Here is a 22,014-nt window from a genome sequence, read left to right as displayed (position 1 = left end):
TGTTAGAAACGAAGACGATTCGTCAGAAAATGAACACAACATGGAAGGAGCATATGTTGAAAGGAAGAGACATCACCTAAAGATCGCTGAAAAAAATATCTTTGAAAAATGGAAACCTTAGGGGAGAAATGTAACTTTTAATAACATGACCTACAGGAAATTATTAGTTTTTAAAGTTTAGGGAGAAAATGAGATGAAATTTTAGTTTTTTTAATATTACTAATTAAATTATGATTTTATCCTTAAAAACTAACTGACTTAACAATTAATAGATGAGTATATAGGTTTTTAAAAGATAAAAAGTGAGAACTTGAAAAAATAATAAACTTTGGGTGGGAATAAATCTTTTGGCCTTTTTTTAATTGAAAGTCCTTTCGTAAATGAAAAGTTTCTAAATGTTGAAATTTCACTATTTTACTATTTTATTTATGTGTCAAAATATATCATTAATAGTGTTGTTTTCAATCTATATCAATTTGCATCACTCATTTACATTTTAAAAGTATCATGAAAATGATATAACAAGTAATTATTGATTTAAGTGAATTCATTACAAATATATTTACTTTGATTGATTCACACACATACAAATATATATATACAAATATATATACTTTTATTTTCTATTTGCTAAAATATTAGCATAAATTATTAGATATTAACAATTACTTGAAATTAAAACACCATTATAAGAGAATTTTGAAAATAATTAATAACTTAATTACAAATCATTTTATATCAATTAATATTTAAAGTCACAAGTCAATTACTATTTTGATCTTAACATTTTCCACCAATTGATGGGCCAACAAATTTGCTATCATCAATTTGAAAGCTTGACTAAAGACTTTCACATTTTCTCATTAATGAAATTTCGTTACTCTTGTTTAACTTTTAAATGTAAGTCTATAGTCAAAGTCATTTATTAATTGAAAGTCATTTCGTAATTGTAGGGTTTATAAATATTAAAATTTCAACATATATCAAGACAAATTAGAAAAAAAGAAATTTTGTGAATCACATAGTAATATTATTAGACATCACTCATTAAGTCTTATCAATCAAATTATGACAAGTCTTGCGTATAAATAACGAAACTATTAATAATAAATATTTTATGAAAAGACAAAGAAGAATAGAATATAATCTTGTTTTCAAGTCTTTCCATTCAAATTATAAAAAGACAATATAATCTTTATCAACTTTTAAATGTGAGTGTATACGCAAAGTCATTTATTAATGGCCAACATTTTCCACGAATTGATGGGTCAACAAATTTGCTATCATCAATTTGAAAGCTTGACTAAAGACTTTCACATTTTCTCATTAATGAAATTTCGTTACTCTTGTTTAACTTTCAAATGTAAGTCTATAATCAAAGTCATTTATTAATCGAAAGTCCTTTCGTAATTGTAGGGTTTATAAATATTAAAATTTCAACATATATCAAGACAAATTAGAAAAAAAGAAATTTTGTGAACCACATGGTAATATTATTATACATCACTCATTAAGTCTTATCAATCAAATTATGACAAGTCTTGCGTGTAAATAACGAAACTGTTAATAATAAATATTTTATGAAAAGACAAAGAAGAATATAATCTTGTTTTCAAGTCTTCCCATTCAAATTATAAAAAGACAATATAATCTTTATCAACTTTTAAATGTGAGTGTATACACAAAGTCATTTATTAATAGCCAAAGGACTTATTTTCATCCAAAGTTTACTATTTTCCCAAGTTTTCACCTTTTATCTTTCAAAAACTCATACATCCACCTATAGACTATTAAAGTTAACCAATTCGTTAGTTTTAAATTTTTATATCATTTCCCCCATAAATCTTAAAAACTAATAATTTTTCCTAAAACCAAGTTTTAAAAAGTAACATTTCCCCTCTAGGATTTTCATTTTTTCAGAGATATTTTTTCAACAACTGACTGACTTCTCTATTGATCTCGGGGCAACATCTTTTTCTCTCCAACGTGCACTCTTTCTGACACTATTTCTTCCCAATGTTGTGTGGTGTCAACGCCAAAGAACAAAGATGGTTCGTCTTCATCTCTGACGAAGATGAACCGTCTTCATTTTCTATGTCGATGTTATACAATGCTAGAAGGAGCACACACCAAATAGGAAGAGACATCACCTGGAGATCACCGAAAGTCAGCTGGTTGCCAAAAAAATATCTCTGAAAAAATGGAAACCTTAAGGGAAAAATGTAACTTTTTAAAACTTGGTTGGGAAGAAATTGTTAGTTTTTAGGGTTTAAAGGAGAAAAGGAGATACAAATTTTTGTTTTTTTATATTACTGATTAAATAATAATTTTACCCTTAAAATTAACTGATGAATGAGTACATAGGTTTTTTGAAAGATAAAAAGTGAGAACTTGGGAAAATAATAAACTTTGGGTGGGAATAAATCTTTTGGCCTTTTTTAATTGAAAGCCCTTTCATAATTGAAAGACTTTTAAATGTTGAAATTTCAATATATGAAAACTCCAAAGGACTAATAATCCTAGAGAGGGTGAATAGAATTATCAAAAACTTGGCCTAATAAAAATTCTTAAGCAAATTTATAAACAACACACCCAAGCAAATAAACTCAATAAGATATTCAAGCAAATCCAATAACCAACAAACTCAAGTAATTAAGCATTAACAACATCAATAAATTGTCAAAACATATAACACAAACATAAAGCATAAAGTAAAGAGAGTAGGGAGGGGAAATATTTAAGATTTATAGTGGTTCGAAGCTTTCTTTTTTAATCCTTCTATGTTAGTTCTTCAAGCAACTCGTTTGAAGTTTCACTTGTAAAGATAACATCTTTTTATAATAGTTCTTTGAGATTACGCTTATCATAATAGTTTATCAGAGATTTCACCCAAATTATTTGAATACAGAAAAATGAATGTTAATACCTTTACAAGGCTGATACACAAAATGACCTCAAGAGTTTCTCTCAAATAATTGAGTTGTAAGCTTAGGAGAGAAATTAAAGAAGAAAATGAGTATATGATTTTACATGTGCAATCTCTAACCTATTCCTAATCAAAGAGTGTTCATTTTATAGTTTTGGATGATTACAATAGCTCATATGACTGCTGGTTGAGAGCATAGATCTGTTGGGCATCGAAACCAACAATTTTTGTAAAAATCTACAAGACACACGAATGCGTGTCTAAGGCACACACATGTGTGTCCTTCAATTTGTCACTTTTCGTGCTTGGTCAATCTTTGGTGACAGCTCAAAATAGTCAAATTTTCGAATGCACCATTTGAGGGACAACCGTCCCTATTTATGAGATGAGCATTCTAACTTATACCTTCAAAATTCCAAAATATTTTTGACATGAAAGGACGGGCAAGGGACAGGTAGAGTGACGGGTATCCTTAATACATGAGCGTGTGTTTTAAGGCACACGGGCGTGTAGCTTGTTTAACCATGTTAACAGTCTACACAGGAAGGATACACAACCTCTTTTTCTCATATGTTGTCTTGATACATAGACGTGTGTTTTAAAACACATAGGTGTGTATTTGGTTTGACCATGTTGACTTTCGCCCAAAGCTGTATAGGAAGGATACACTACCATTTTTCCTCGTGTTTTGGCTTGATACACAAGCATTTAGTGATGACACATAGGCATATATGTCATGTTTTTGCATTTTTCAATTTGTGTCCACTTGGTAATGTTTTTCACACATTCCTTGGACAATGTTAGATATTCAAATTTGTGTTTTTAGCATTATCAAAACACCTAAGTGTTCAACAAATATATTAAGACAAATTAGAAAAAGAAATTTCTGAACCTCATGGTAATATTATAATAGGTCACGTATTAAGTTTTATTGTTCCAATTATAACAAGTTTTGCATGTAAATAACAAAACTGTTAATAATAAATATTTTATAAAAAGACAAAAAAGAATGCAATCTTGTTTTCAAGTCTCACCATTCAAATTATGAAAAGACAATTTAATCTTTATCAACTTTCAAATGTGAATTTATAGTCAAAATCATTTATTAATTGAAAGCCCTTTCGTAGTTGAAGGGCTTCTAAATGTTAAATTTTCAACATATATCAAGACAAATTAGAAAAAAAAATTTCATGAATCTCATGGTAATATTATTATAGGTCACTCATTAAGTTTTATCTTTCAAATTATGACAATTCTTGCGTATAAATAACTAAACTATTAATAGTAAGTATTTTTTAAAAAGAAAAAGAAAAATATAATTTTTTTTTTCAAATCTCTCTGTTCAAATTATGAAAATATTAATAGCCGAGTCTTGCATTTAAATAATAATGTGTTTGATAATCAAGTTTTTTTATTGAAAAACCGAAAAGAAGATGAAATCTTTTTTTTTTTATGTAATTTTTCAAGTCTCCTCATTCAAATGATGAAAATGTTAACAGTAGAGTCCTACATCTAAATAATGAAAGTTGTGATAGTTAAATCTTTTATTAAAAAACATGTAAGAAAGATGAAATTTTTTTTTTGTTTATGCCTGTATCTGTATGTGGAAATAAAGGGTTTCTTGTTATATGATATTTTATAGCCCATGAAATTGTTATCCAAAAAGCAACTCTTCAAAGATCCAAATCATTAAGACATACTAATAGGCATCACTTTAGCTCACTCCAATTCAACATCAATCTAGTAAAGGACACAAATAGACTTTTTAACTCGAGATAGAGAGAAGACCTCCACTTAATAAGGAATCAATTCAAAATCTTCTATAAAAATTTTCTTATATATTTTTCATTTGTTAGAGCAACATGAAGCTATCTTCTCCAATTCAATTGGAACATTTTTGATATTATAAACAGTCCCTTCTAATTTAGGTAGAATATGAATAAATCCTTATAATTTTATTTGAAATAGAAATATTTTAACTTTCCAAATTTGAATGTAATTTATCTTCATTAATTCTATAAATACGAAGGATTGTACAGGAAGAAAAGAAGAGGGTTAATGATAAATCAGATACACTCAAACTTATATAGTTCATTCTTTATTGAATACATTTTAGCTGATAGTTATACTATAGATGTAAGCATTCTAATTTTTTTTTATTTTTTAATTTGTTCTTATGTATTCATACTACATAGTAGTAGACATTAAAATATATTCTAATCAATATTACCTTAGCATATTTTGTGCAAAGCTCTAAATTGCGAACATCAGTTAATGATAAAACAATCACGTCAACAATTTAATGCTAGAATGAGGGCCTTTGATGCATTCCATCCTCATATGTCTTCACAATTAAAATTCCAACGATGGATCATAGAAGATGGCATAGAAAAGTTTTGGATAATATAATTCCTTTTAATAAATGATACAAATTATAACAGAAAGGGATAAATTCCATTATAGAATGTTAAAACATACCTTTAAGGGGGTTGATATTTCTTTGTTTGACTTACAGATAATAAAATATTAAGGATTAAAAAATTATTAAACTAATATTAAATTTTTTAAGACCTTTAAATGTTAAAAGATTATCACTCTAATCTTGAATTTATTATAATTATACCTTTAATTATTATTTTTTTAAAACAAAAATACCTACATTTTAAATTATTATAATAAATAACATGAATAATATTTTAGAATAACTATACTAGAATACGTTTAAGAAAAAGAAATATTTTGATATTTTTTTATTATATCAAATCAAACACAATAATTATTTATAATTCTTCTAAATGAGTTATCTTATTAATAATATTTCAGTTTTAATAATAAAATATTATTCAAAACAAACACACCCTTTAAAACAATTAAAAGTACTAATAGATTATGGAATGAAAAATGAAATGGCTACACAAAATTTAGTCTAAGTCCCAAAAAAAAAAAAAAAAAAAAAAAAAGAAGTATATTCTGTAAAAAGTATTAAAACAAAATTAAAGAGAGATGTATCTCCCATTTCACCCTCTAATTTCCCTGAACATATCTTCATTTTGTGGGACAAAAGTATTATAATATAATTTTACCTAGTACCACTAACAACAATTGGGCAACCCTTCCACAGCTCAATAGAGATTTCCAAAGCTCCCAGGTTTCATCTATCAAACCAATAAAATAATTTCAAAGATAAGCAAATTAAGAATTGAAAATACAAAAATGCACATTCAACTATCTCCTGCTCACTGTCTTTCCCTTGCTTAGATCAGCAAGCTCCTCAATAAGCTCTCTCTCTTCACTGCTCAATCTTTTTGGGATTTCAACTTGCACGCGTACCAACTGATCTCCTCTCATGTTGCTTTTATTTAGTACTGGAACCCCTTTCCTTGCCATAACAAGAGTTGTATTCGGCTGCGTCCCAGCTGGGATCTTCAAATCAACCATGCCATCCACTGTTGGGACCTTGATTGTAGTCCCCAAAATGGCATCTATATATGAAACTTTGCAGGTGTAAAGAATGTTGGTGTCATCACGTTTTAGTACAGGGTCTGGAATAACATCAATAACAACAAAGAGGTCACCAGGAGATCCACCTCTTCTTCCAGCATTCCCTTCACCGCGGACCCTTAAACGGCTACCACTGTCCACACCAGCTGGAACTTTCAGACTGATCCGTTTGGTTCGCCTCACACGTCCATCGCCAGAACATGTGTTGCATGGAGTAAACACTTCCCCAGTCCCATTACACGAAGAGCAGGTCATTACCTGCTGAAAGACCCCTAAAGGAGTCCTTGCTGATGAGACAACTTGCCCTTGCCCACCACAGGTAGTACATTTAGATGGCTTTGTCCCTGGTTTTGCACCTGAACCATCACAAGTCCCACAATTCTCAAGGCGTGTTACCTCAATCTCTTTTTCAACTCCAAAAATTGCTTCCTTAAAATCTATGACAAGGCTGTAATATTCATCCTGTCCATCAACTGCTCTGCTCCTGGAGGCCCTGCCCCCCATGCCACCCATTCCGCCCATACCACCCATGCCCTCAAAAAGTGACTCAAACAAATCAAAAGGATTGCTGAAATCCTGGAATAGTCAAGTAAAATTTAACCATGAGAAGCAAGTGTTGAGAGTAACCAAATAAATCATCTATTCTGAAATAAATGGTCTCATTCAGAATCAGCAGATGTTAACTTACCCCCATGCCCATACCAGCACCTTTAAGTCCAGCCTCTCCATACCTGTCATATAAGGATCGTTTTTCATCATCTGACAAGACCTGCAGTAAGAACAACCTCATCAGTTGAAAAATCAAAAACACTTCACATCATAAACCCTGGCTTGACCACAAATAACAAACTATAACAATCACATGATTCAACTTTTTACCTCATATGCATTGCTTATTTCCTTGAATTTCTGTTCTGCACCAGGTTCTCTGCATAGTTATTTGAACAATTCCAAATAAGCAACATTAATGATATGAGTCTCAAATTTATACAGATGATGGAACTAGCAAAACAAACTAAGCCTAAGACTACTGGTGTTGCAAGCGGTAAAAAGGACAGGCTAGAATAATGTAGGAACTCACTTGTTCACATCTGGGTGGTAATTCCTAGCAAGCTTCCGATAGGCTGAAAAATGAAAAGAATATGAGCAAGTTTGTATTAATCGAACAAAAAATAATAGGTCATGCCAAAGCTGTTGATTAAAGTACCTTTGGCAGCTCAGTTGCAGAGGAAATAAGAATGCAGAAATGACAAAAGCTTCTAATTTTAACAATATTATTACTTAATCAACCAAGTATATAATTCACAAAGAAAGGGTTTTTCCAACAAGGTAGCACAATCATCTTATAAAGTAAAACAGCATAGACCAAGAGAACTAGGACATATGAGAAGGATACAAGAGGCTAATTAGTCCTAGTCTTTCAACGCTTTAGAATTGAGTTATCTTAGTCAAATCAAACATTTATTTTGTTGTTTTGTTAGGACAGGAATTATTAGAAAAATATTTTGAGTCCGGTTTGGTTTCTTACGACTATGAATAAAGGCTTCTAACACTGATATGCATGGTTGATGAATAAACATGACTATCAGCTTCTCCTGATGAATAAAGATGGTGTCTCTCTTACATCTTTTGGATTTATCCTCTTTCAAGCTGTTAAGCCTAATCTATACTTCTTATTCTCTCCAATTCTTCTATATCTTTTTCCGGTTCTCTATCACCAAGGCTCTTCTTTTGGTTTAGATCTCTTGCAATGCTCACACTAATCTACAAGTTTGACTAGTGTTTTTGCAAGGACAGAGTGGGGTAGGGTCTGAAGAAGGAAGAGAATGTCTCATTTGAATTAATTTTGGATAATTTCAAGTTTCCACCAAGATGAATATATCATCATAGGCCACAGTACCCAAAATCAAATAGATCTGTTACTTTATATAGACCCAATATATAAGAACAGCAGAGAAACAAATCGCTCCATAATATTCCCCCAATCATCCAACAGAAAAAAGTTCAGACATTTCCTACAGCATAAATGTGATGTCATTTCCAAATATATACACCTCTACTACTATTGATTGTTCCTTAATCAGAATTCCAAGTAAATTAATTTATAAAGTGGACCATGCATCATATCCAAACAAGAATCGGTTTTGGTAATCTGTTTCAGACCAATTTGTTTATCTTTTGGTCCAACTTATTTTTAGTTACATAATAATTCTCAGATAAAAGGCAATATTGAGAATCACAAATGATTCAATACCAGTATCAGCCACCAACCCAACCATTTTGGCACTGCCAAACCAGAAAAGAGAAGTCATATTCTAGCATAATAACCTAATGCATTTTTTTTTTTCAAGCCGTGATTTTAACTAAGCTTTGTATTTACTTTCTGTGCACATATAATATTTATCAAAAAGAGAACCTCATATGGTTCCCCCACACTATTCAACATCATGCTATGAAATTGCTTCCTCTTTAATGAAGCAATACAAGGAAAAACAAATTAATGTCAATTGTGCCAACTGTCAAGTACACAAAACAAATATCCTTTTACCAGGGAGAGCATAAGGATGATGTAAAATAAAAAGCCTATTGCATGCAGAGTTAGAAAATACACAGAGAAACTATGGTGTACCATGCAAATAAAATGAAATACTCAGAAAGCCAAGATATGATTAATAAAGATAGAATTAATAAACAGAACAAAAAAGAGGGAGAAACCACAATAAGGCAAATTTATCATAGAACTAATATGAGTAGAAGAGAATCATAATTTAAAGTCTCAATCAGAAAAGAATCCAAGATTTCCAACAATGAAAAGGGAAGTCCATGATTCCCTACCTTCTTAAATTATTCTGTGTCGGTAAAAAGGGAGGATGGGTGCCAGCTAGACTCATCAGATTTCAGAGTGTTATTGGGGGGTGGTCTGGCTCCTCAGAACTGCCAGAAGAGTGTATTTTCTACTTTTATAATTTCCGGTGTAATAGGAACCTTACAAGTTGCCCATTCATATTATAATAAAAATATTTGTCTTTGCAGTGATTTAGTTAATTGTGCTCTAGATTCCTATCACATTGTTAACAAAAATTAACACTTGATCGTTCTTTAGGCCTGGAATTTAGATAACCTCTGAAGCCTGATTAATCATGAAATTCAAATGACTAGAACAAAAATCATTTAGATATATAAATGAACAGAAAATATTCGATAAAACAATAGAGAAAGAAACATAAAGAAAAAAGGATACGTATTGCACTATGTAAACCATAAAATTAATGTAATAGAACACTTGGAGGGGCTTGGTTCAAGGGACAAAAAAATTACTCTAGTAATTTATCTTTTATTATTTACATTATTTTGTTTAGTTTGTAAATAATAAAAGATTTCGATAATTTTTTATTATCAATGGTTATATAACAGGTAATATAAAAGGTAATCTTATTACTAACTCTACCTTAGGTATTAAAAGATTACCAAGGTAGTTTTTGTTTTGTTATATATTTATATTTACTTATTACTTTTTTAGGACAAAAATACCTTTATTTTCAATTAATATAATAAGTAATATGAAAAATATTTTAGAATAATTACACCCAATAACGTTTAAGTAAAATAACATCTTAGTAATTTTTTATTACACCATACCAAACATAATAATTATTTATATCCACAAATTTTTACTAAATATAGTAATACTTTATATTCAATAATTTCAAGTAATCTATCTTTGTGGTAATATTTCATTTTTAGTAATGAAATATTATCTAAATCAAACGCACCCTTAGGACATATAGGAAAAAATGAAAATCAAAATCTGCATACCACTTTTTATTTCAGATTTACTGGCATTTTTTGACACCCCCAGGACTGAATAGTAATCCTGCATGTCAGAAAATATTAGTCATTAACCATATAACAAAACTATTAAACAGCATATCAATGACATTACAAAGTATGTCAAAATTTCTTTGAAAATCCACAGAAAGTATAAACTACCACATAAGAAAATAAAAAAGTTCCACTGTCTCAAAGGAAAGCTAAAGTTTATTCTTATACTCACTGCATCAGCTCTAACAACAAATCTTGCTCCTCTACGGCGATGTGAAGTTTGAGATGACCCCAAATAAGATGATAATGAAAAGGAATCACGTGAAAATAAGCTTGAACTTGGAGATGCTAGACAACTTAACCTGCTCAAGACAGCATGAAGTGGCAAGATATACATTAAACATGCTCAACAACTTGCTAATTCAGAAGATTGGCAGTAAAAAATAGTGCATTAATATGTCATGCTTCAAAAAGCTGCAAGCTAGAACACAATAAACAAAAAGTAATAATAATTAGATAAAATAATCCATGACACTGCAATAAAGCATACACCTTTAACAATCTACGAAATTATACGGACTAATTTAAATAAAACTTGTTTATTTCTTTGACAGGAAAATACTTTCTAATACTACTTCCCCATTTCAGTCGTAAGTTTCTAGGATAGCTTCTACCTTGATCAATTTGAAAAACTTCAATGCGTATGTAAGCTGATAAACGAAAATATTGAGCCAATAAGTTTGTTAACTGTGACTATCATTGTAATTCTTGTCAATTAGAGCACCTAATATTTTTACTATAAGAAGCAGAAACTGCAGCAATAAGGTACCAACTAGCATTGTCCAAAATGAAATAAAAAGTTGACAATAGGTCTAGAAAGCAAGCATAAATCACAAACTAAAGAAAACCTAAAATGTGCGATTGTGAAATCTTTGAGATCTGAATACAAAGAATAAAAATGGAGAAATTAACAACAGAATTAAAAGAGAACTAAACTATCCAAACAATGTGGAAATGTAAAGCCCTCGGCCAATGAAGAATGTCAATGGCACTAGAACTGAAATGAAAATGACAAGTACAATAGGCTAGAGAGGAGATGAGTTTCGACACTGGAGTGCAGAGGAGAGGATATTTGTAAATATTAGGTTAGGGCTTGCGATTGGGATTTGGGAATGTCAAATAAGGTTTTTGAAACATTTGAAACGCGCTTCAAAATTTTAATAAATTCTTAAATGCAACTGAAAAACCTCGAACCAGTTTCAAGGTGTCAGTTTCCAAAACATTTCAGAATGGTGAGTTTTCTATGCTTCCCATATGTTAACAACCCAACACCTATCAGAGACAAGGGGATTCATCACAAAGACCATATATCAACTACATCAGCTTTAAAAATTTAACATTTCCTTAATAATTAACATTCTTTAACAATTAACAACCTCAGCTATAACATTACATTCTGTTGTTCATTGAGAATCCAACTCTGCTTAGATAACTCTTCAACTGTCGTGGTTGATGAAACAAATTTCTTACCATATACAGATGAATCTTGTACACTTTTGTTTTAGTTCAGCAGATTTGAAAATTAGCAAAATCAATGGAGATCCTGAAAGTTATTGAAGACCTAAAGCTTCTAGGTAAATCATATAGCTAGATATTGCATTAAAATTGAAAGGAAATCGTAACTATATAGACCATATCCCTGTACAATGGACAGGATTTTATCATTAACAGTTTTTTGAGTTCAAAGAGTTTCATAGATATGCTAAGCAAATCAGTAGTTAGAGTTTATCATTAACAGAATTCTGGCTTCAAGGTTTGAGATTTGAGCCCCCTTGTGGGGCCTTCCATAACCAATAGACATCTATTCTTTTTCTGTTTTCTTTATGAACAAGGTGACCAAAATCAATGATTAAACTGAGTTTTTCCTTTATTTTATCCAGTTATGGTAATATTCTGTCGGTAATAACATCTCTCATAATCTTCGGCACTTGTATTAGTGCCTTCGCATTCCAACTTTCTTGCTTAACCTATTCTACATCATGGGCAACTTTGAAATTGAATGGACCATAACGATGCCAGGGCACATGTTCATTTTCTTAAAAGTGACAATCAGTTTAAATGAGTTCAAGAAGGTTCAAACAAAATGCGAATGACACATTGAACATAAACAAAGGCCACATAAAAAATTCTCAATAAATTGCAAACATTCTTGGCTTATGAGAACCAACAATTTTCTTACAACACATAATCACAAAAGAACAATTAGAAGATGTGGCAGGAAGAATCACTGCCTTCCAATACAAACCAGTTCATTGCCTGAACATGAAGCTTAAAACACAATACACTCTATCTACTATTTGCAACAACAGAAGCAAAAACTACAAGCTAAAATAGGTAGTTCAATATTTCCACATATTAAAAAACTTAAGCGAAATAACTCACCTAGAATGGGATGCTGATGCCCTGGTTGGCATATAGGACCTTATCATAAACTGAGGACAAATACCCCATTGAGCAACCGATGTACTACCACAAGGTACAATGGCCATTCAAAATGTTCAGCAAGTGAAAAGGCGCTTAAAAATTAATCCAAAGATCCTTCTGCAAGCTGATAACAAAAATTTCTGTTAACAGAGCTTATAAGTTATAATCCATATTGCATTTTCACCACATTCCCATTAACTTATATAGGGTTTAATATCCCCACAGCAACAACCCCAATTTAAAAAGTGAAAAATCAATAGGCGAAAAAATACATAACAGCAAAACCTAAATAAGAAAAATAAAATAAAAATAACACGGAACAATTTGCAACATTAAGCCATGAACAAAATACAAAATCTCACACTTTCGTTTTTAGAAAGGCCAGAACTAAAATTATAGATATTCCATAATAATAAATAACAGAATACAGAAATAAACATAAAACAAATGAAAAAAACACCATTAATTCGGAGCAGAAGATTAGGGCAGACGAAGTGAAAGGCAAATAAAAAAAGGAACCTGATTGGTGACTTTATGTGTGGCTTGGCGCTTGAGCTGGCTCTCTCTTGCGTTTGGTGAGAGACAGGTCAGTGAGTTGTGTCGCAAAAGCGAAGCACACTGAGCAGGTAAACTCAAGGATGAGCTTAGAGATTCCGAATCTAATGGAGAAGAAATTTTGTAATAGCTTACCTTCTCCACCCTATATTTCGAAAAATTACAATCTGCTACCCTTGTTTCCAACGATGGCCCACCCCAGGTTAGTCTTAGACCAAATTTGACCGCCAATATACCAATTGTACCCTTATAAATTAAAATTATAATAGAAAGCAAACAATTATTTTAGATCACCCAGGCTATATTAGTCCTAATGGTTTCTGTATAAAATAAATAAATAAAAGGATCCATCTATAGGATGAAATGTTTGTTCCAAGTTTAAGATAATAGAATATTTATTGTGACAGTTATCGAGCCAAAATTCAATATAAAAAAACCTAATCTTTAAATTAGTTATTCATTTTCCTTACCCATCATACAATCTCTCAAACCCTAAATCACAAAATTTAGTCCAAATCAATTAAGATTGAATTGTTGCTTTTGTAGAGTAACATGTTGCAAATGTTAATGATGTTTCTCTGTTCAGCAAGAGATTGCAAGTAAAGTACAATATAGTTGGATAATGAATTATTTCAAAATATTACAAGTGATTATACGTTAAAAAAGTTTTAAATTAATGATATAACTAGTTATTTTATAAGACTTATTATTTTATGATATTTATGTGAATTTAGTATTAAACATTTTAATATGTAAGTATTAAAATATCACCAAATTTGTTACACTGACATTATGTTTTTTTTTGTTGTTTTGTTTTCTCAATTGATGATTTTTAATTAATTTATTTTTTATAATCAACAATATTAATAATTACAAAAATAGAGTAAAATAATAAAATGAATTGATAAAAAATTATGTCCTAAATATGGACAACTATTTATTTATGAATAAATTATAATTAATTATTATTATAATCATAATCTAATAATTATAATATTTACTGAGGAGTTAAAATCTTTTTAACTAATTGTATGGGCAATTATTTATTAATTAATATAATAAAATAATAGCTAGGGGTAAAAATGACTTTAGCGGCGCAAACATATAAATATGCTGAAAATTTAAGTGAGAGAAGTCAAAAGGGCTGGAGGGGAAAGATTTGGGTAGAAAAATGAAGAGAAAGGAGGAAGAAGAAGACGACGAAGTGGAGTTGGAAGAAGAAAAGATGAATAAGGGTGGGAAGAGTGAAGTAAGGAAGGCGTTGGTAGTTTTGGTATGTGGTACTTTAGTTGAGTCCCAAAGTTGTATGCATGTTGCATGAAAAAGGATGAAATTTATGATCTGAAAGTAAACATTCATCAGATAGTTTCCTTGAAATTCTTTTGCTGGAACTTAAGAAGTTTAAAAAAATGACTAGCTGTCAGTTTCAAAATATTAGATTCAGAAGAAGATTCATCTTGTGGAGAAGTTTCATGAAGTTTTCGTGGTCATGGACCTACATTTTGCTCCAGGTTTGTTTACCCAGACTGAGATTCTCGACCTTATCAATGGGCTTTCAGTACTACAGTATTGTGCATATGCTGTTTATTATTAAAGGCTCCTTTGTAAATTTTTTTTTTTTGTTAGTATTTTCCAGTTACTGAATTATACATTTTCCATATTAAAATCGATTGTCAAAATATATATTTGATCAAACAAATAACAATCTCCAAAAATTACATCATCCTTCAAGAATTGGTTTGGTTGTCCCAATCATTTTTAACAAAAACTTTTGCTCTGATCTGTAATTTTTGTATCATATCTTTTGACTTATATTCAATTATAATGGTTATCATCGTCTCAGGCCAATAAAGGGTGTGTAAAAGTGATAAATCAATGCGAATCTTCCAGCATAAAAACTTTTAGAAAGGGAAATGTTTTTGACCATCCAAATTTTATTAACTTTAAAGATTCTAAAACCAATGAGTGTCATAGAGACAGCAATAAAAATTGTTTTCCCTCTTTTTTGGCTAAAGAAATGAGAACAAACAAAAAGATATGGGTATTCTTTCGTTTTCCTTCTTTGGTTTTTCATTTTATTCTAGGAGGTCATTGTTGCCTTTTTTTAAATTTTGTAGGGATGAGAATTTCAAATCCAGGCTTCCGAAATAAATGGCAAGGGATTTCTGAATCCTCAAAAGAAAAAATAATCTAAAACACGATGGCGAAAGGAGTTGTAGTGGCAATGACAAAACAGAAGCATGCCAAAAGAGTTTGAATAGTGGCGGTGCAGACCCTCTTTAGCCTTCTGTAACATCCAAAACCATGACATTTGATGGCCTAAAGTGCCTTTGACAAGAGGTGTCAGCAATTAAGGACATCTATCTAAACAATGGGAAATCTGAATTCACAATTAGCTAGAGATACAATGATAAGAACAAGCCTCTTATCCAAAAAGGCAAAAAGGGCTAGTGTTCGACATCATATTTCTATTGTCCACACCTTTTGACACTCTTATCTTCTATGGTGTACATGTGTATATGCAAAAATACAGCAATTAATTTTCCTAAAATTTTCAAGACATTGATGCAAACATAAGAAAAATATTAAAAAGAAGGCTGAAAAAGGTAATTGAGAATAAATCAGGCACATATGAGAAACATTCTTCAAATAATATAAGAAATCTGTTGATACAATATCAATATTTATGTAATACCAAAATTGGAAGCTAATCAAATATTTTGTTTAGGCATTGCACTGGGCTCTTAAGAAAAATGCAGCCCTCCCCTATAATCAAATCACAAATCTGCTTGACACTGATTAATGTCAGATTGTCATTGATGCATTATCTGCCAGCTTTACCCGCACACAAGCACATTCGAACACATAATTTTGAGAAAAGGCCCCAATCTTGGACTCAACTGGATTTGGTTAGATTTGTCATAGGAAAACTTTCTCGGAAAGTAGAATGTCTTTCCAAGCTTCATAAAACATCCAGGTTATCCCAGATGATGGCATGACTTTTAAACAGCTTGCACCCCATCCCCTATATAGGCCCATCAAACCCTGCTCCCGAATGACTTCAGAAAGTGCAGCTGCCATGTGAGGAGGACATTTACCCTGCAAAGCTCCTACCATCAGCCGCTTTCTGGCAACCTCTAATGGAAAGCTGATGGTGCTAGCTGTCAAACCTGGCCAATTTGATACATGAACAAAACTCCAATTAGCTTTAGGGATGATACCATAATTAGACAACAATCATCATTTACCATAGAGGCCAAACAAATCTATTCAGTAAGTCAATTGGACCTCAACAGTTTTTCTCATTGAGTGATAGATCTCCCCGTCATTTTAAAAAATGAAATATGCCAAACAATCTCACGAAAATCCACAAGTTTTTTGGCTCCCCATCCGGAAAAACCAAGATCAAATCAACAAGACAAGTACACAACAATACATTGATCAAATCACATTTCCCTAAAAAATTTCAGAAGCATAAAAATTATTCCAATACTGAATTTGATATAAGAAAAACAAAACTCCCCAGAGCCGCCTAAGTGAGGATCTATAATATTGAAAAACATAACCCAGAAAGGAAGAGGGAAATCATATAGTCAGCCGAAACTAGATTAATGAAATTCTGTGTAACGTGATTAAGAGAAACCGAGAAAATTTTCCAATAGGCCAATAGAACTAAGCCAAGTATCCCACCTGAAAAAGCTCCAAGAAGGAGCATCTCTGGTCGATTTAATGTCTTTTTCTTCTTTGATCGGCAGTACGAGTTCTTCATTGTCTCATACATGAAATAGTAACATGTGCTATATGGGAGCATACCAATCAACGTAGGTAAAAGACCAGCATAAAAAGCACCGACCCCACCATCCTTGTAAATCTTGCTGATTGCAACACTGAAATGAGGATATACGTCACGACTCACAGTCAATCGATCCTGCAATATATTTCAAGGAAAATAATCAGTTGGATAGCAAAAAATATTTAAAAGAAGAATCACCCAACAGTAAATTCAAAAAGAGAAAGAATTTACAAGGCAGCTAGTTAAATTGTGTTTCAAATGTTTATGATAGCACATCAATATAAGTCATCACTCAACAATTTACCAAGATAACATCCTGACAGGGGTATTAAGTACAATATGTACCAAGAAATGTTCACAGAATCGCAGCAATTGGTTCCTTTATCATTCCTTAGTGTGGCAAAACATAAAAATATAATTAAAGTTGATTTTAAATCTTCTCTTTTTCAAATAAGAAGACAATTTCCCATAATTGCAGATACCTTCAAAACTTCAAGAGGATGGCACACAAGTGTACTAACAACTCCTGCAGCTGCACCAGCCACAGCAATCGGAGATATCCAGTTGAGAGAAAAGTTTAGAGTGACATGACCAATTTGCACCTTTGGGCATTCCTCTTTACCCCATTTCTCTTGTGCTGATGTCATTGCTCGCTTTACACACTCAAATGTTCCAAGTTCAATTGCCTGGGTAGGAACTATTCGAAGCGTATTGATTGCATTGCCAGCCCACAATCCTTGCCAACCCTGCTGTTCAATGATCTCAAAGAAACTACCAGAAATATTTTTGGATCCAACACCCACTACCATCCTTGTCCTGCAAATCACATGCTGCATCAACATACTTTCAAATGATTTAAAAGTAATAATAAAAGATTGGGCATTGAAATATGTGTACATGAAAACACAGTTACAAAATGTGACAAAGAATTCAAATTATTAAGGAACTAAGAATGAAATAGTAAAAATAAGATAAGCCGACCTGATGGTCTCGAGAGGAGCAAGAACAACTTTAGTCATTGCCCCTGCTAAAGCGCCACTGAGAAACTCTCCTACTTCTCTTGTCTTCACAACATTCTGATTAGATCAAAGCAGGTGTTTTGTTACCAACAACAGAAGGCACATTTCACCCGTTCATTCACCAAAGATAGTATTTTTTGCATGTTACTTCGCTAAATTGCTAAGATTGCAATTAAGCCTACCAACCATTTCTTTTAATAAGAACTCAAGGCCTACTTTACCCTAAGATCGTAGAAATTAAGGCACAAAAGGGCTGTATAATAAAATGATACACAAATCAAAGAAAACAAATTGATCCTGAACAAATTCAATCAAGAAAGAGTTCATTGAGAGCAATAAAAGAAAAAGTTCCAAATAACATTTTTTCATCTCTTTCACAAAAGAAAAAGTTCACAAAAACATCCACTTCAGAAGAACTAAACCAAGTCAAACAAAGGGTAACAGTAATATCAGTGACATTTTAAATACAAATGATAAACAATAATAATCAGTTTTCAACGTTTTTGGTTTTCATTCAGAAAAGGGTTCCTTCTCTGTCTTCCAATTCCACGGTTTTCTCGCCAACCAAACAGCATACTAGTAATGAAAAAATCATTGAAATTTATAAGCAAAACCAAAAAAAGAGTAACCAACTCAGATCTCAACATATTAATTTTGAGAAAAAGTTTTGCTTTCTCTATCACCATTGATCAAACCAAAAAAATACCCTTTTCCATTCCCCCACTTTCTCACCAGCCAAACACCAAAAACCAACCAATCCCACAAAAAAAAAATATATTCACCTGAATGGCAGTCCTGAAATCGGGAAGCTGAAAACGAAGCTCCAAAGGAGACGCCACAACTTCTTTCTCGAGCTCAAGCTCTTTAGGCAACATCATTATACCATAAACGTCACCAAAAACCCCAGCTTTGTACTTCTTCTTCTCTGACTGAGTTTCAAAATCCATTTTTATGACAGTTTGAGTTTTGAAAAACAAAACTTTCTTAGATCATATAAATAAACAAAAAAACAAAAACAAATCAAAAAAACATGAAAATTGACTTACTGGAAGAGACGGGGATCGTTGGGACATGGGTGAGAGTGAAAGAGATATTATTGTTGGTTCAAAACAATCAAGTTTGGACATTCAAATTCATATTGGGTTATGGAGTTTTCTAAGATTTGCCAAATTTTGGGCGCTCTTTTTGATGTTGTTTCTTATTTGCTTGTTTTTTTCTATTGACTCAAAATCTCCAATAATATAATTTATTTATTGTTGGATTTCAATATTTATTTAATTTTTCCCGCAGAATTTGCTTCATCCGTTCCCATTATAAAATATTAATTACCAAATCATCTTATTAAGGTTTTCACTAATTACTCATTATGTTGCTTCCTCCTTTTTTAATCTGGGCATTTAACACTAGTAATAATCCTTTTACTTACCATATTTAACTGATTAAACTTACATTTATACCCTTGATTTGTCTTATATTTACAGTCAAAGTTTGGGAATTTAAAACTTTAGACTATATTCTCAACACGCTGAAGACCATTTTCTTTTTTAATTGTATGCAACTCTCAAGCTTAAATGGTATTTTCATTTTCTCTTTATTGAAGAGAATAAATGGGTGCAAATCCCTTCTTTATCTGGCAAAGAGAAAGGCTATCAACTTTTTCATAAAAAAGATAAATTTGAATTCACCCATTGTGAATGTGTTCTGAATAATTTTAAAAAATAATATAATACTAAAATATTATTATACAAATTATAGATGATTAAATAATACCGAGTGGACCTCCATATTATCTAACATATTCTAAGAAAGAAATATAACTCTTATAATAAAAAATGATAATCTTTTTGAGTAATTAATATTTAATGCAATAATAAGATTATACATGCCGAAGTCCTTTTATTTTATTGAATGTGTTAAAAATTTTATTCAGACGTCTTTCTCACGTTACCAAAATAAAAAAGTTTTGCCAATTTGGTCAATGAAATTTAGACCCAAAACACAAGTATGACTAATCTCTGATTAAGTACCAAAACCGTCCAAATTCAAGAGCAAAAATAATATATTATTTTATGAATTAATTTTTTTTTGCAATTAAAAATTAAAGAATTTCCTTGGAAAGTAAAATAAAGAACCAAGAGAAGGGTCACATTCAAAAGGCCAAAAAGCATGTGGCAATTCAAATTTAGATTGATCAATATTTTCTCCCTCAAGGTTTATTTTAACAATAAAACTATGTATATTAATTTTTGGTACATAATTTATGTACACAAATAAAGTGTTATATATGATTAGATATTTCTTTATCATATGATGACACATATTTTAAAATCACCTTATTACATGATAACACATCATTATGTATATGAATTATATACTAAAAATGAGTACACATAATATTGTAATAAGGTAGAATTTTTTCTAAAATTTTGGAAAAAAACGATAAAAGAATTCCTCTTCACTTTGTTTCTTTTCTTGTTGCCACCGTCCAAGTTTCAAATTCTTTCACATATTTTCAACTGCTAATGCCAATTTTTACCTATCTTTATGGCGACATCATCATCATAACCTTATGCATGCTTGCAAACCCAACCAAGTCTTGCATGAGTTGCAACTTTAACTTATAAATATGTACTTAAAGTGGCAAAATCAAACCTCTAAACACTATTGACAATCACCAACACTTGAACCATATGTATTAAACCATGTGATGTTAGTATGATTTGATGGTGATGTACTAAAAGAAAAGATTGGGACAATAATTGTCGAGATTTAATAGGGTAATATGATAATTTAAAAAGATAAATTCGAAGAATATACTAATTAATCAAATTATTCAATAAAAAAAATTAGATAATAAGAATAATATTGTAATTATATCTTTACATGTATGTTAAAGTTAGGTGCAAAAGTGTCGTTAGGTCAAAAACCATGATGGAAAAAGGGTAATCACTCAATCAAAAAGCTTGTTGGTAGAAAATGAATGGGAGGTGAAGGCTGAGTTTCCTGTGGCCATCAACCAAAAGCTAGAGGCCACTTGTGAAATACTTTTGGAATTTTGGAATCCAAATTCCTCGACAAATATCAAAACGTCACGAAATAAAAATTGACACATATTCCAAAGGTCACTTTAAATTTTTGATACATATTCTAAAAGGCCACATTAAAAATGCACAAGTTTATTTTGTGGGCCAACTTTCATAATAGTGTCCAATTTTTGGATCATACATAAAACTCACGTTGGAAAAATTGCTCTATTGGGTTTTTTTGGACTCTTCCAGGCCCAATACATGCACCCATGGCTCCTCTCATCTTACCCCTTATATAAAATTACTTCAAAATTAAAGTTTCTTTTTTCCTCTTTTACCCCTTGCCTTCTTATTTAATCAAATAACAAAATTTCTTGTAATATTGGTGGTCTCTTGTATGCTTAAGTTAGCAATTCATGAGTAACCCAAGTAATGGGAGTTAATTGGGGTTATATATTAGGCCAACGAACTTATTCTTACTAAAAATTAGTATTTTTTCAAATTTTCATTCATTAATTTAAAAAAATTTAAATACCAATTTATCTATTAATTTTTTCAATTATTGTTAAGGTACAATCATCTATTAGTAAAAATATTTTTAAAAATTAAAAATTTATCATATTGTTTTATTAGATTTAAAAATCTAATAATTTATGACTCTTATTTAATGGAAAAGATTTTTAAATTTCAAATTTATAAGAAAAAAGTGATTAATAAAAAAATATATTTAAAATTTTTTTAATCTGCAGTAATATAATAATTTAAAAAAGATTTTGTTAATATGATGTGATATAATAAATTTAAAAAATAAAATAGTTAGGTGGAAATGATAATTTAGCTTGGTTGGTTATTGGGTGTGAAAATATAATCTGTACGTTTAACAAGCGA

The 22,014-nt window shown here is 30.9% G+C and overlaps 2 protein-coding genes across 3 annotated transcripts; both read right to left on the bottom strand.

Moving 5' to 3' along the window:
- Positions 1 to 5,874: 5,874 nt before the first annotated feature.
- Positions 5,875 to 13,411, bottom strand: LOC123212327 (chaperone protein dnaJ A6, chloroplastic-like). 2 transcript variants are annotated; one of them, XM_044631430.1, is made up of 8 exons: positions 13,261 to 13,411; positions 12,692 to 12,864; positions 10,482 to 10,611; positions 10,244 to 10,301; positions 7,509 to 7,551; positions 7,307 to 7,355; positions 7,116 to 7,196; positions 5,875 to 7,003 (listed from the first exon to the last, which is right to left on the bottom strand). In XM_044631430.1, exons 2-8 carry the CDS (start codon positions 12,796 to 12,798, stop codon positions 6,152 to 6,154), a joined length of 1,320 nt encoding a protein of 439 aa, XP_044487365.1. In that variant the 5' UTR covers positions 12,799 to 12,864; positions 13,261 to 13,411; the 3' UTR covers positions 5,875 to 6,151. The 2 variants fall into 2 exon arrangements, with proteins under 2 accessions (XP_044487365.1, XP_044487364.1); XM_044631429.1 differs by having other exon boundaries at positions 12,692 to 12,857; positions 13,253 to 13,410.
- A 2,507-nt stretch (positions 13,412 to 15,918) lies between these two features.
- LOC123210228 (probable mitochondrial adenine nucleotide transporter BTL1) lies at positions 15,919 to 19,328 on the bottom strand. The gene is made up of 6 exons (XM_044628474.1): positions 19,147 to 19,328; positions 18,883 to 19,029; positions 18,063 to 18,157; positions 17,564 to 17,897; positions 16,979 to 17,216; positions 15,919 to 16,458 (listed from the first exon to the last, which is right to left on the bottom strand). Exons 1-6 carry the CDS (start codon positions 19,225 to 19,227, stop codon positions 16,208 to 16,210), a joined length of 1,146 nt encoding a protein of 381 aa, XP_044484409.1. The 5' UTR covers positions 19,228 to 19,328; the 3' UTR covers positions 15,919 to 16,207.
- Positions 19,329 to 22,014: the final 2,686 nt, after the last annotated feature.

This window comes from Mangifera indica, chromosome 3, assembly GCF_011075055.1.
Source record: "Mangifera indica cultivar Alphonso chromosome 3, CATAS_Mindica_2.1, whole genome shotgun sequence".
Taxonomy (NCBI): domain Eukaryota; kingdom Viridiplantae; phylum Streptophyta; class Magnoliopsida; order Sapindales; family Anacardiaceae; genus Mangifera; species Mangifera indica.
Note: the sequence above shows the minus strand (reverse complement) of the source record. Positions and strands in the feature narration are given on the sequence as shown.